The 13982-nt window shown below is 34.5% G+C and overlaps 1 protein-coding gene across 1 annotated transcript in view; it reads left to right on the forward strand.

The window, feature by feature from the left end:
- NTNG1 (netrin G1) overlaps positions 1-13982 on the forward strand; it is a gene marked incomplete at both ends in the record, with an annotated part of 142930 nt that overhangs the window by 99587 nt on the left and 29361 nt on the right. The window contains 2 exons of the mRNA XM_079536560.1: positions 7717-7782; positions 9724-9783. Coding sequence (XP_079392686.1) covers positions 7717-7782; positions 9724-9783 — 126 coding nt within the window. The remainder of the gene's footprint in view (positions 1-7716; positions 7783-9723; positions 9784-13982) is intronic.

The raw sequence follows: 13982 nt of genomic DNA on the forward strand, positions 1-13982 counted from the left end.
TTACAATTAATGCATAAAGCCAAAGAAGATTCAATAGTTGTGGCTGCTTTAATGGATACCGCACTACTACTTCTTTTGTCTATGCTATGCTTGTGTTCAAATCAGCAGAGTTTCTCCCTAACTAGGGACAGGAGTTTATTCTCAGGAGATACCATTTGGGTTTTATTTTGCCTGACAGCAAACATTACTACGGCGATATTGCATTTTGTGTTCTTCAGGCTTTTTCAAATACATAAGAAGGGGACAGGAGGGAGGGAACGAATGTAGACCAAACTGCCAGCAAACAAATCAGGTGCCGCTGCAATCAGCGTTCATTAAACATTCCGAAGACCCCAATGAAAGCATCCCCAAAGAAAACTACGATGTATTTTACTGTGTGCACATACACACATCATTCTCTATTCCTTTTATAATTCAATCATCTTAAAGCAGTTTATTGTTAGTTTGAGTACAAAAAATGAATGGTCATTAAGTAAACATCCTTTCTGATCATCTAGAAAATAAGTAAATAAACCCGAGCTTTCCTATTAAGGTCATTTGTACTTGCTGCTGTCTATCAGTTGAATAATAGGTGTCCAGTCACTTCCAGCATTCTAGATTCCAACACTGTCCCTTTCAGCATTTTTCAGCCATATCTGCAAAGATATTTGGTGAGAGCATTAGCAATTAATGAGTCCCAAAACCATTTCATAGTGGTAAAATTTATGATCAGCAATGCTTACATATAATACTTGAACATTCTGAGAACTGCATTACTTTACTTGCTAAAATAATCATTGTATAATTTTACATAGACCAATGCATCAAAATATTTGTTATTGTGACCACATACAAAAATTACTAGTTTGTACATGTATGCCTTCAGAAACCTGAGTCTTCTAACCTATAGCTTCTATCTTTATTCCTGTGAAGCATAACACCACTAATTATGCTAAACAGTTTGTTATAAAGGTATAATTAGAAACAGGATAAGATAGACATGATGTGCAAATAGCTCTGTGTGGGTGATTATCACCTTAAAGCCTGCTGGTGGCAGATGAGTCAGAGTTTAGAGACAGACCGTGCACCCAAGTGCAAGGTGGAATCAAGATATTCAAATGGCATTCTCTGCTTTGTTCTCTATATTTTTATTCTTCTTTAAAGCCAATTTCAAATTAAGAGAGTTTGTTTTTGGAATGATAATGAATATAAAACAAAATAAAATAAACCTTGAACGGGCATTCTTGTTTTATTGGTTTCTTAACCTTGAAAGATCTGGTGGATATCTTTCTGCATTTAAAATAGTGTTAGGATGAGTGTAACTTTATTTGTTTTAAATATTTATTGTGATATTTTGAAGTGAGAAATATAAATATTGTAAAACTGAGAGAGCAAATACTAGAAATCTTATTTTTTAAAAATCACACTGGAAGTATTTAGAACCTGATTTCATCCCCTTGCACCAATCAAGAACTTCTCTCACTAAATTTGCACTGGGATCAAAGTTATTACAGTGCCAAGCTCCGGACTAGATTATGTACGTAACATCTACATATGTGCAGGATTTAAATATGCATATGTAGGTTGCAATTGTTTGTAATTAATTGAGAACAAGTTTTACAGAGAGAACTGAATAGCTGAGGGACCACAAACCTACAAAATCTTTTAGATAGTTTTCAGATTGTAACATTTTGGATATATTAGCAAAATATTCCCATTTCAATTCAGTTTTAATGAAATCTGACTTTTTACTAAATAACACTGTAAATCAGACCCCTAGTCTAAGGCAATCACCTTATCTGAATAAGCAGGTACAGGCAGACAGTATTTGTTTTCTCACTGTTACTCTAATAACTCTATGAGCCCAGAATTTTTCTTCAAGTCTAACAATTAGGCTTTCTATGATATTAAAACTTTACAGAGCTGAAAAAAAAAGATACCAGTATCCTTTGTGCTATAATGCTTTCATTTGAATACCAGCTATGAAAGTAAATTAAACACTCTAAGTCAAAGAAATTGTGAGTTTATTTACCTGGTAGGATTCATGAGAACACCACTGTTCTCCTATGTAACTTGGATTTCAGTTTTGAAGTTCACTAAGTGAGGTCCCTTCGCTGACTCCAGCGCTGAACAGAATCCCATTCTTTGTGGAGTGATTTCTAGTGTACTACTCAAGAAAGCACTGATAAACTGCTGGGCTGGAATTTGGGAGAGTTTTTGTTTTAGTTTGCTTGATTTGCCAGATCCACCAATTTTTACAGATAAGAAGAGCCATTCTCTCCAACTTAGTAGATGTGGCCAGTGGCAGTTCTGTGTTGTTTCTCATTCTTCATCCCAAAGTATCTTCATCATCTAGGATTAATTACAATCAGTAGTACATCAGTCTTTTCAGAACTTTCTCTTTTTAATTTGCTGTAATATAGAGAAGACTATTCAGTTCTCCATTAATTTTTATATAGCCGTTAACGAAGCATCGTGTGATAGGATGCTTCAGAGACACCATATAAAGCAACATTTTGATACGAGTTATGGTACCTATGGAAATAATATTGCATTCACAACATGCAAATTTAGATGCAGCTACTCAGAAAAGTTTCTGGACAGAAAATCTAGGAAGATATTTAAGAATACAACATCTTTAAAGCTTGAGGAGAAAAAGCACTTCTTTTTATTTATTTATTTATTTATTTTGTCCCCAGACATGAATTTCATTTACTTCTTGGAGTATAAAGAAGAATGAGTCTTGACATCAGCATTTTGATTTTTTAAAATAGGTCTTGATCTACTGTTCTTCATCAGCTGTGAACAGTACAGTACACAGTCCAGTACAGTAGTCTCAGTCCAACTGTGAATTCCAGCACCACTGTAAGATAAAAGCAAAACAAATCAAAATAAAAAAATACTTCTGCAAATATTTTGCAAGTATTTTTGCAAATACTATAAATACTTACAATTGAAGAATAGTCCTTCCAACCTCACTAGTGGGAGAATAACAATCTTTTACCTTAGTTAAAAGCAGCGGATTTTTTTCTGAGATCACCTCCAAAATTTTCCAGAACTGGATCACTGGATTTTTAAAACCTCTGAAAAGATCACTTGCTTTTACTCTGAAACAACAACTGGACGCATAAAGAACTAATTGCATTTAAATTCTTCCAACAGTTGTAAAAGATGTTGTAGCTGAGGAGCTGCAAAAACAACCACATCTTCACATTAATGCAGAATTCTCCTTTCTTCAAAGAAACAGGTATGAAACTTCCTACGTTGCTCCAAAAAGATTGCCTAAAATTGGCCCAGAAATTTTTTTAAGACTTAATAAATCAGTGCATGATTAAAAAAAAAAAAAAAAAAAAAACAATAAAAACAAACCTTTCTTTTGACATTCCTTCCCATTTCAGGAGATCGATTTTCAGTATAATTAAACTGCCATAAGACAAATTTTTCATGAGGTGTGTTATCACTGCTTCAAACAGACCTAAAAACAGTGTAATAATCATCACATGTTTGCAAGAAGAGACCATATATCATCTGATACAAACATCAATTATTTCAGCAGTTACAAAATCTCCATTGCCACTGATCTGATCCGAACATTATTTCTAATTATTCTCAATCCTTTTTTGTTTAATATTAAACCTAAAACCACTGTCATACATCTATCACCGTACCCAGCAGATGCCTATTTTTTGGATGAAACGCCATCTTAACTCTCAGCTACTCACTGTTTAAAATAGGCAGTGGCAAGGCCAGTTTTCAACACCTTCTACTGGAATCACTGAACTTGATTTTTTTTAAATACTTTTATGTGTTTTAAGCCCAAGTTTTAAGAGACTAAGCTTAAACATAACTAGTCTCCCTCACTAAGATTCTTTATAATGTGAATAAATAAATGACAGTAGGAAACACAAATTATCTTTGTCTAACATTAGAGTAAGCATTACTTAGGGCTTATTGATTTACCATGAGTGATTTTTAGCAAATACTCTGTTTGTGGACAAGTCAGTTTAAACATTTTAGGAGATGAAAGTATACAGAGTGCAGATGCCCAGGCAGCAATGTAGTCTTCATATGCTCCATCACCTGCCCTTGGTCAGCATTCCCAGTGAAGGATAGTCCCTCTCAGTGGAAGTACATGCCAATTTTACTGCCAGCTCAGTACTTGGTTGAAGTGAGAAACAAACAAAGAGCTGATTAATTTCTGCCAACAAAATGACAAGTTTTTTCTTGAGCAGCTGCCTGGCTGAAATTAAGCTGAAATGACCTGTTTCATTTCTGTTATTTCCCTAATTCAAAGCCAGAATGTGGCATGAGGTGCTGATTACACTTCTAGGGAATACTTGAAATGTATTTTCTTTATTTAATATCTTTATATTCAGAACATTGAGGGGAAGCTGGAAGGGAATGGCCAGAGGAAATAATCTTATATCTAGTAAATCTGCAATCATCAGCTTTTCCTTTCTCCACAAAAGATTTTTTTTTTCAAGAGTTGGCTTTGAAATAACAGAAACTAAAAATGCAGAAATTTCCAATGCAAATTTAAAACATCATGTCTTAATTTTCTGCTCGTTCATATATCTCACATACCTTTACTATTTAAGGTGCCTAAAGTACCTTTACTTTTAAACAATGAATTAAAAATCTACTTTTAGAAGCCCTTTTTCACATTTCTGTAGCTTTGTTTACCTAGAACACCTACCATGGAACATTTAACAACAGAGTAGTATCCTAGATTTATCTAGTGTTTTTTCTAGAATACCTAGACCAACATTAATTATTCTGGAAAACAAGGACTACAGAATTGAGCATGCAAACAAAATGTTCTGGAATAGTAAAGTTTATTCGGTAAACTTGTCTATGTAAAAAAAAAAGCTTTGTGGTGATCACTTAGGACTAGAAATGTTTTCACAAGTTGCAATAAAAGAATAAGTAGCTTCTAAATGAATGTTATTGTTTTCTGTTGTTTTCTGTTATTGTTTTCTGATGACTCATCTGCTCCAACATACTTGTGGGAATGACAGTCAATATTCTCTGACTTGGAAGTCTCACATATGCTTTTAGATAAAGCATTTAACGTCACATTCAAGGAGGGAAGGAGGGAGCTAGAAAGATAAGTAAAAAGACCTTTATAAGGAAACATGTAATCTTGGTGATAATACATTCCATGAGTATGGACATAAGAAAAAAACCCTTCTCTTTAGCAAATATATATGTATGTATATATATATATATATATATATATAAAAATGTGAAAAAAAAGAAGCATTAAGTCTCCTGGAGTGCTAACATTACCAAGCAGCCCAGAGCTACTAAAGACAGCAAATGATTTGAACTTGATACAACCCTGAACAACAACTTTTGAAGTTGACCTTGCTATGAGCACAGTTTAGAACAAATGACCTTGAGAAAGCCTTTCTAAGGTGGTTACAAATAGCACTAATAACTAGTAACAATAACCAATAATAACTCTTAATTGTTAATCCTTAGTCACAGTACATATGCTCATCTGTTTTTTGTATGCCCATTAAGAAACATAGCTCAGTATAGTCTAATTTAAAAGGTCAGGGAAGTTTTCATTATTTTAGCAAGTCACAGTCTCCATTTCAAGTCAGTTTGTGAAAAGAATTATGAATCTATAGAATTTATAGGATTACTTAGAAACACTTAACACTGATTTTCTGACACAGAAGTAATGATTTTATTTGGACAAGACAAGAGATTCCTTGGGGAAATCATTATCAGAATAAGAGTTGATATGATTTTATGTATAGGACCTACAGTTTATTAAGTAGCAGATATTTCAGAAGGTTAGTCCTTAAGGCATTACAAAGCTTTGATATTGCTACTTTTATTTCTGATACTATTTAAGCCATTTTAGAGAATGTAGTCAATAAAGATTGTTTTTCCTTTCTAGCTCCTGATTTTCATACATATTATCTGATGTCCAGTCCATTCAAAAATTTAAGCCAAGACTAAGCATTCCTGAAACTTAACCAAAACTTAACCAGTGAATTAAATGTCCAAATCATTTATTTGTATGTATTTCAAACTTCTTTACCATAACAAGTCCATGAATGTTTCAGGAGGTGGAATGTGGTCGTAGATGCATAGAATTATAGTCTAAAAGTGTGATAGGGTTACCATGCCACCTCAGTATGGCTTTGAGATAGCTTTTGTAATGCACTGACTACAGTGTTTGCACTTCCTATGTGTGTGAATTGGTGGATCTGATTAGCAGAGGCAGGTTGTTTTCAATCAAGACTTAAGACTACCAAATCAGCTCAGTTTTCCTTATGTGCATTATCTTGACTAATAGGGAAAAAAAAAAACATAAAAAAGCAAGAATATGATGCAATGATATATTTGGATCAAATATTAACTGATTCAGTTTCAAAAGACTACCTAATAGTAAAGAGCACAGCGGAAGCCTTTCCTTAAATTGTTCTCTTCAAAGGAAAGCTTTTGGGACGTGCATTCACACCCAGACATTTTCCATTCACCTTTGACAAATTGATCAGAAAATGCAGTAGAATAAAAATGACATCCTCCTACTAGATCAGGTGGTTGAAGCCCCAGCCTTTTTCTCTTCACCTCTATGTCTTCCACTATGATTGATCTATCAGTGAAACATACTATCTTCCAAAAGACCTGTTAGCCTAGATTCTTGATATCAAAGAGATGTGACAACTGCAATCTACATACCACACAACTGAACTTCTTGTATGCAGAAATAAATTTCCCTCTCCCTGTTTATATCACTGCTGTGTAGGCTGATGTGATCATTAGGGAAAATTCTATTCAGGCTCAGAGAAGAAACAACTGCAGAACATACAGAGGATAAAAATGCTGTCCAAATCTGATGTCCAAAGCTAGGCAGATGGGAGCTATCAATGACCAAAGAAAACAGAAACAAAACTGAACTAAACAAGAAACAGTATAAAAGACCATGTCTCACATCAGGGTCCAAAGAAGTTTTCTCCCCCTCCCCCTCCACCACCAGCTCACCTCTTTACTTGCTCTCAGCTCCAGCAGCCAGCACCATTAAGTGTACTCATTCCACCCTACCTCAACACCAAAACACATTGACTAAAGGAAACGAAGCTCTAAAGAGACATATCTTATGCCTTTGATGAGAGACAAAATGCCTCCATATGTAGGTGACGTGGCTTTAGGGCCTTTAAAATACTTAGACATTTTGTATTTTCACAAAAACATAGTCTAGCTGTGATATGAAATAAATGCAACACACAAAAAAATGTGAGAGTGAAGAAAAGGTCCACACTACTGGAAAATATATGTCTTCTGTTAACAGAAATGTGTTTCACTCAAAAGGCCCTAAAACAGGATGCAATGGTAAGATATGTGTCTTTGGTAAGAAATCTATATTTGTCTGATATTGTGATTTTATCTCTACAGAGCAGATTAAAAGAACATGCTTTTATTTTGTTCCATGTGTTAGAACCACATACGTTGGACTTGAATATCTTCTCACAATGAACAACGATATTTTGAATCATTGAAGTTAAATTGTTATGCACAGTATTTTATGTCCATTTGGTGTTTTGGGAGTCATCAATTGCTTGTTTTCTTGTTCAGTGTGAAATCATGTACTCTTCAATTGCAACCTAGAATAGTTCAGTAATGGATGTTTGTAATCTATGTCTTTGTCCACATGCTTGCCTGTTTAGAACAATATCACAGATGCAAATAACAAAACCTGATTTTTCCTGACGCATGCAGATCCTCCAAAGTTTGATAGGATATGGCCGAATATTTCTTCTCTTGAGGTTTCTAAACCAAATCAAGGTAGGATGCTGTAAAATTCCTAGTGATGTAAAATTTCCCAAATTTCTTTCAAATAGTCCCAACATGGCAGCAAAAATAGTAAGAGTGGTAATGCAACTCAATTTTTTTTTTTTTTTTTTTTTTTTTTTTTTTTGTGCTAAGTAATGATATTCTGTGAGAAAATATCTACAGAGTTCATCCATAAAAAAAATCTTACTTGAATTGGGCATCTTTCAACAGTAAGATCAAGCACATCACTACGTAAAGTCTGGAAATGTAGACACACAGGTTATAAGTACTGACACATGTTAAGTCGTACGGAAGTCCTTAGATAATATGAAATGACTTGTATAAACAGCACAGTCAGTATTATGAATAAGTTTTCAGATTTTTTTGACTGAGAAAGATTGCTTCTTTAAACACACTTACTAATATTTTGTTTCCACTTTCTCTTGCCAAGTGAGCTGGGAACTCTCAGCTTGTATGCCATTCAGCCTGCAAGCACGATCTCTGCAGAATAGACTGTTCTCAGCAATTCAAGTTCCACACAAAAAATTTGGCATGATGATTATCACTGAAAGTGACAGAATGACTTTTTGAGATGAATAATAAAGTAAAAGCAATATTCTTTGTTATTTGAAGTTCTATTCAGCTGTGCTACACATTTCGTAAAGATCATTCAGTGTAAAAATATAACGGTCCTTCTTTTTTCTCCTTATTTACTGCCCCGATAACCATCCACTCCCAAGGAAACCCTGCAGAAATTTGGTCAGCAGCTTGCTCTGATAATTCAGAGGATGTCTTTTCTGGCCGTTAGCATATATAGATGGAGAGAGTACAAAATTAAAAGGTGAGATAGAAAATAGCTACTAAACTAGAGAAACAAACAAAAAAAAAAGGATTCTGTTGGGAAACTATCTTAGAATGGCTGCAGCTCTATCCATTGATCACAGTGACCAGATGGGGATACGCACATACGCGTATAAAACTTAATGTGCTACATGTGCAAGCTTCTACATTCTCTACACAAAAGATAGAAAATCACAGTTGGTCTGTGCTCTCTATAAGGATTAAGAATGTACTTTAGTTTGTATTATTCACATATATTTTGAGCTAAATATCCCTGACGATATGGCAGTATTCTAATAATTTAATTTAGTCCACGTTCTATTTTCTAAGATTTTGAATGTGTTCTTCAAATAAACAAAAAAATATAGGTTGATGTCTACTCCTCTGCTGTGTCCAAGGATTAGCCTACCTTATTCACAATGTATTTCATAGCTTAATCATTCATACTACTTGTAATCTAAGACCTAACTTCACTGCACAATACATCTCGAGCAGCACAAGATTACTCATTATTTCTTTCCCAGTAAATGAGAGCCAGCTGTAGTAGCATTATTTTTGATATTTTGTTATGGAACACAAAACACAAAAACTTAAAAGCATTTCTATTTAGATTATATGCTTGTGTTATTTATTTACTGTAAATTAAATACTTGTTAATTATAGTGTATAATGAGAATGATTACAAAAATCTTATTATATCCAATATTATTTTATCGCATTTTCTTTCCTTATGCAAATAGGCCAGAGTATGTTTGCAAGTAAATTTCATAAAACCCTTTGTAGAGCACTCTGATTGCCTTATAGCCATTGGTCATGTACTAGTAGAAGTTACCCTATAACATCTAACACAAAATTGCCGGTGTGCATACGTGAATTAATTTCCCTTTATTTTGGATATTATAGCTGAAATGACTCAATAGTTGGTAGCCTGTAATACACTTTCAGTAAGTTTCGTGGTTTCCTTACAAAACAGCAGCCATTGTTAAAGTTAATTTAACATGGTAAAGAAACAAAATAGTTTATCTTAATCTTTTGATTTATTTCTTTTAATCTTTTGATTTATTTCTATATGATATTGTTTCTAATTTATTGTTCATTTTATCACCTATCCAGTTGCTCCCAAATTATCTATGACAACTGTTTCTTCTGTTCAAGTTGCAAACCACAAGAGAGGTAGGAATTCTTGGATTCATACAGTGATTTCATAGTGCTATGTGTTGTGAGAACATTGCACTGTATGAATCTGGAATATCTGTGAAGTGAACCCATCAGCTTTACTGGTGAGGCATCTTCATTGACAGCAGAAACATTAAATCCCGTAAACGTAAGGCATATACAGAAAAACTAATTATGCTTTTTACACAGTCACTGCTGACATATAAGTGATGTGGCGCTTGTTTTTGAACTAATTAAATATTAGAAAATGACCATTCAGATTGTTACCTAGAAATGAAATGTTTGTTTGAGATTTCCTCACCCATCTGCGTAAATTGTAAAAAAAGAAAGAAAAAGATTAGTTGAGGGGAAACAAAACATAAAAAAGTCAATTGTCCATATCATCAAGAAGTATCTGTACCCATGGAGTTGAATATGTAGTTATGTCTTCTAATGCATTGTAAGTGTGTCTTACATCTTCATTTTATTGTAACAATGTGCAAATTGAAAGTATAGGCATTACGTTTTGTACTGATGTTTCAGTGTTTTATCAAAATAATGGCATTATGTGGGCACAATGAAGGATGCCAGTATTATCTCAGTGGCATACAAGCAACCTATTTGATTTGTATATTTATCAATCTGCCTGAGCTCAGATATTTTCATTGGGTTTCCTCTTCAATTTATCTATAAAAAGTACATATAAAAATGTTTTGTCTTTCTGTAGCTATTTGTGAATCACAGAATCACAGAATCACAGGGTTGGAAGGGACCTCAAGGATCGTGAATCTCCAACCCTCCTGCCACAGGCAGGGCCACTAACCTCCACATTTAATACTAGACCAGGCTGCCCAGGGAATATCTCCTTATTCATGAAACACACATCTCTAAGGACTAGAGATACCAACAAACATTAGAACTTAGTTTGACCCATTTGATAAGATCATGATAACTATTTGTTTTGAAGCAGGTCATTTCAAGGTCACAAGAAAATCTCCTTTGTCTTTTGTTAGAGTACAGAGAAGGAAACCAGATTTACCGGACAATGAAAAAGAAAAAAAAAAAAAAAAAAAAAAAAAAAAAATTTAATGATTTCTGAATGTACTTTTCTTGAAATACTTTCTGTGGTTTTAATTAGAAAATGACACTGATTGCTGTCTCATGCATTATCAGTTTCAGTTTTAAAACTGTGCTTCCCTTCCACGTGTGTCTACCACTGTTTCATGTGATGGCGTTTCATGTTTTACTGGTCCCAGCTGAAGCTTGAGCTGAACCCAATCCTGACTGATAGCAGAACAGTACATCATCTCGAAGATGTAAATGTGTAGCATTACAACAGAGGGGAGGCAACAGAGTATTCAATTTATAGAAAGACATATTCAACCTTTACATGAGTATCTTCAATATTTAATTTTATGCTTTATGCAATAGGATGAGGGTTGTCACAACAGAAAATCATCTTTAAAGGCTCATGCAGTCAGATCTTCTGTGAGTTGGAAAGGAATTTGACAATTCCTGAATCATCCAAAGATAATAATCAAATCTAACATGGCTTTCTATTTTCCCTTTTTCCTTCACACTAAACATACCTAACTAGCGTTACCTGTCCTTTGAGGTTTCACTTTCCAATTCATTTACTCCTTACTGTTACTCAGCTTTAAACTGCCTCTAGTTTATCCGTGCCTTTTCTGACATAGTGTTAGGAATTGAAAGCAGCATTTTGCATTCAGGGCATTTCAATCTTGTTAAACCATTTTCAGCCTGATTTTAGTACTTTTCATCCACCTCTTTCAGCAATTGCATGGCTTTGCAAACACATGAAAATTATTGGGCTGCTAACCAGTGAGGTATGCTTAAAAACCTTAAGATGTACTTTCTGGTCTGTGCACTGGTAGGGGTGAATTACATAAAATTAAGCTGATAAGCTATAAGGGCCACACAGCATTAACAGGTATTAGGTAAGCAGATGCCATGATGCTGAATGCAATTCTACTTGTTATGACAGAGTAATTTTTTATAACATGCAAACCTGTTGCACAGTTTCTTGGGTTTTTTTGTGTGTTTTTTTTTTGTTTGTTTGTTTGTTTCTTTGTTTGTTTGTTTTGAACATATATATAAACCTGTAAAAATGTATAAATGGTTCATTCACTGACCAGGCCAATAGCACCAGGCAAAATAACTTCATTTGAATGTATTAGCAAAATGGAACAAGAGCAAAAAATTGGTTATCATCTGGCATTTGAGAGTGTTAAGACCAACAGTACTTACAAGAATTATAGAATCACCTGTGTTGAAAAGGACCCACAAGAATCAGAGTTCTCCTGACTATACACAGGGCAACCTAAGACTTAAACCATTTATCTAAGAAAGCTGTCAAAATATTTCCTGAATACCAATAAGCTTGGGGCCCACTTCTCAGGGAATACTTATTCCACAGCCTAACCCTTTCTGAAAAGTGAAAAACTTTTTCTTAATATCCAATCTGAACTTCCCCTGGTGATTTTTGAACCATTCCACTCTATCACAGGTCATCAGAGAGAAGAAATCAGCACCTCTCTCTCCACTCTCCCACAAGGAAGTTGTAGACAGCAATAAAATCAAGAGTTGGTCTAATTACTCACCCTAAAAATTGACAAACTGCATCAGAACCTGAGTTGGCCTTCAGAGCCTGTTTAAGAGTACATTTGTACATCAAACTGAGCCTTTCAAAATCATTAGTTTCTTCTGTAGTCAAGATCATAAATTGGAGAAAGCTTTGCTGTAGCAGTGAATTATTTTATGTGCAGCAATTTTTTGTGTGTGTTTTTGTAATAGCCAGTTATCTGCTATAATAGTATTACTGAAGGTCATATCAATTTCAGAGTGGAAATAGTGCAGTTATTCATTCACAAAACATTCTCTCTACTATTTTAAAAACAAAAGATGAGGTAGCATAGTCTGATTTACTGTCACTTACTTATAGTCTGCATATTTTTGTAACATAACAATGCAACATTATTTTGCTGCCTGTTACTGTTTCCTCTGAATTCACCTGCAGAGTGATTTATGTTTAGCCATAAGACTGACAAACAGATCAGCACAGTATCTTGTCACCAAAACAAGTTGTGCAATGGGGGCAGAAGACAGGTGCTATGTCAAAGCAGAAATTACAGAATTGCTTCTTCATCTGAGATTCAAAATGATCAGATTGCTTATCTCGAAACAATCTTTCTTATTTTAGAAATTCAGCACACTAAGACTTAGCATTGTAACAATTTTTTTTTTTGTTTGATAGCACTAGTTTCCACTTTTAGATCTGCTGCCTTTACCCCTCAAGGGCAGTTTTCACTCAGGTAAGACAGTTAAACTAGAGGAGAAATGCAGCTGGACAGCTGCCTGAGATGCTGAATCTCACTGACTAGTTACAAAAGAGAAACATTAACACTTTTCCTCCCCACTCCATTATCAAAGAACCATAGAATCATGGAATATGACAGACTATGTCTACTGGTAGTGCATTGAATCTAGTACACCAAAGCTTTTACTGTACAGCAGTTACAGGGATTCAAAATTATCAGGCTAACATGAACTGTGAGCATTACTTCACCAGCATTACATCAAAGAAAACAGGAATGTGCATATATTAACTGAATATATATATGTAAATTAAAATAATGTTTCCTGGCAGCAGAAAGGCAGTTCTAAAGATGGATATATATGTTACACTAAATGCTGTAGGTAAAAGAAAATATACAATCCATTTACAGGCTGCTAGATCAGATGAACAGCAGAAGAAGTATATACATATTGCGTGCATAACATATTCATAAACATGGACTGGTACAGCAATTACTTAACAAACATATAAACAGGTGCACACATTGTTTCAGGCACACTACACCAACTTGTGGGCTCATTATGTGCCCAGCACAATCAGCAGTGCACCTTAAAAAAGTCACAGAGACCTGGCCCCTGCCACATATATCAGAAATTAACATTTTACATCCTCTGCTATAAGTGTCTAATTATAGGTTAACTTCAAGCCCTCAAAGTACTTCCACATCACTGCATCTAGTGCTCCATTATTGCAAAGAAACATACCATAATCTCTTTTACTAATTCAATAAACTTTGGAGTTGTAACTCCAAAGCATCAGTGGTGTTGCTACAATTTGGGAGGGTGTTTGAGAACCTCAGTTTCCTAACAGCTAGATACTATCTTCTGGATTACGTCTGAAG

Source organism: Tetrao urogallus (genome assembly GCF_951394365.1).
Source record: "Tetrao urogallus genome assembly, chromosome: 5".
NCBI classification, from domain to species: Eukaryota; Metazoa; Chordata; class Aves; order Galliformes; family Phasianidae; genus Tetrao; species Tetrao urogallus.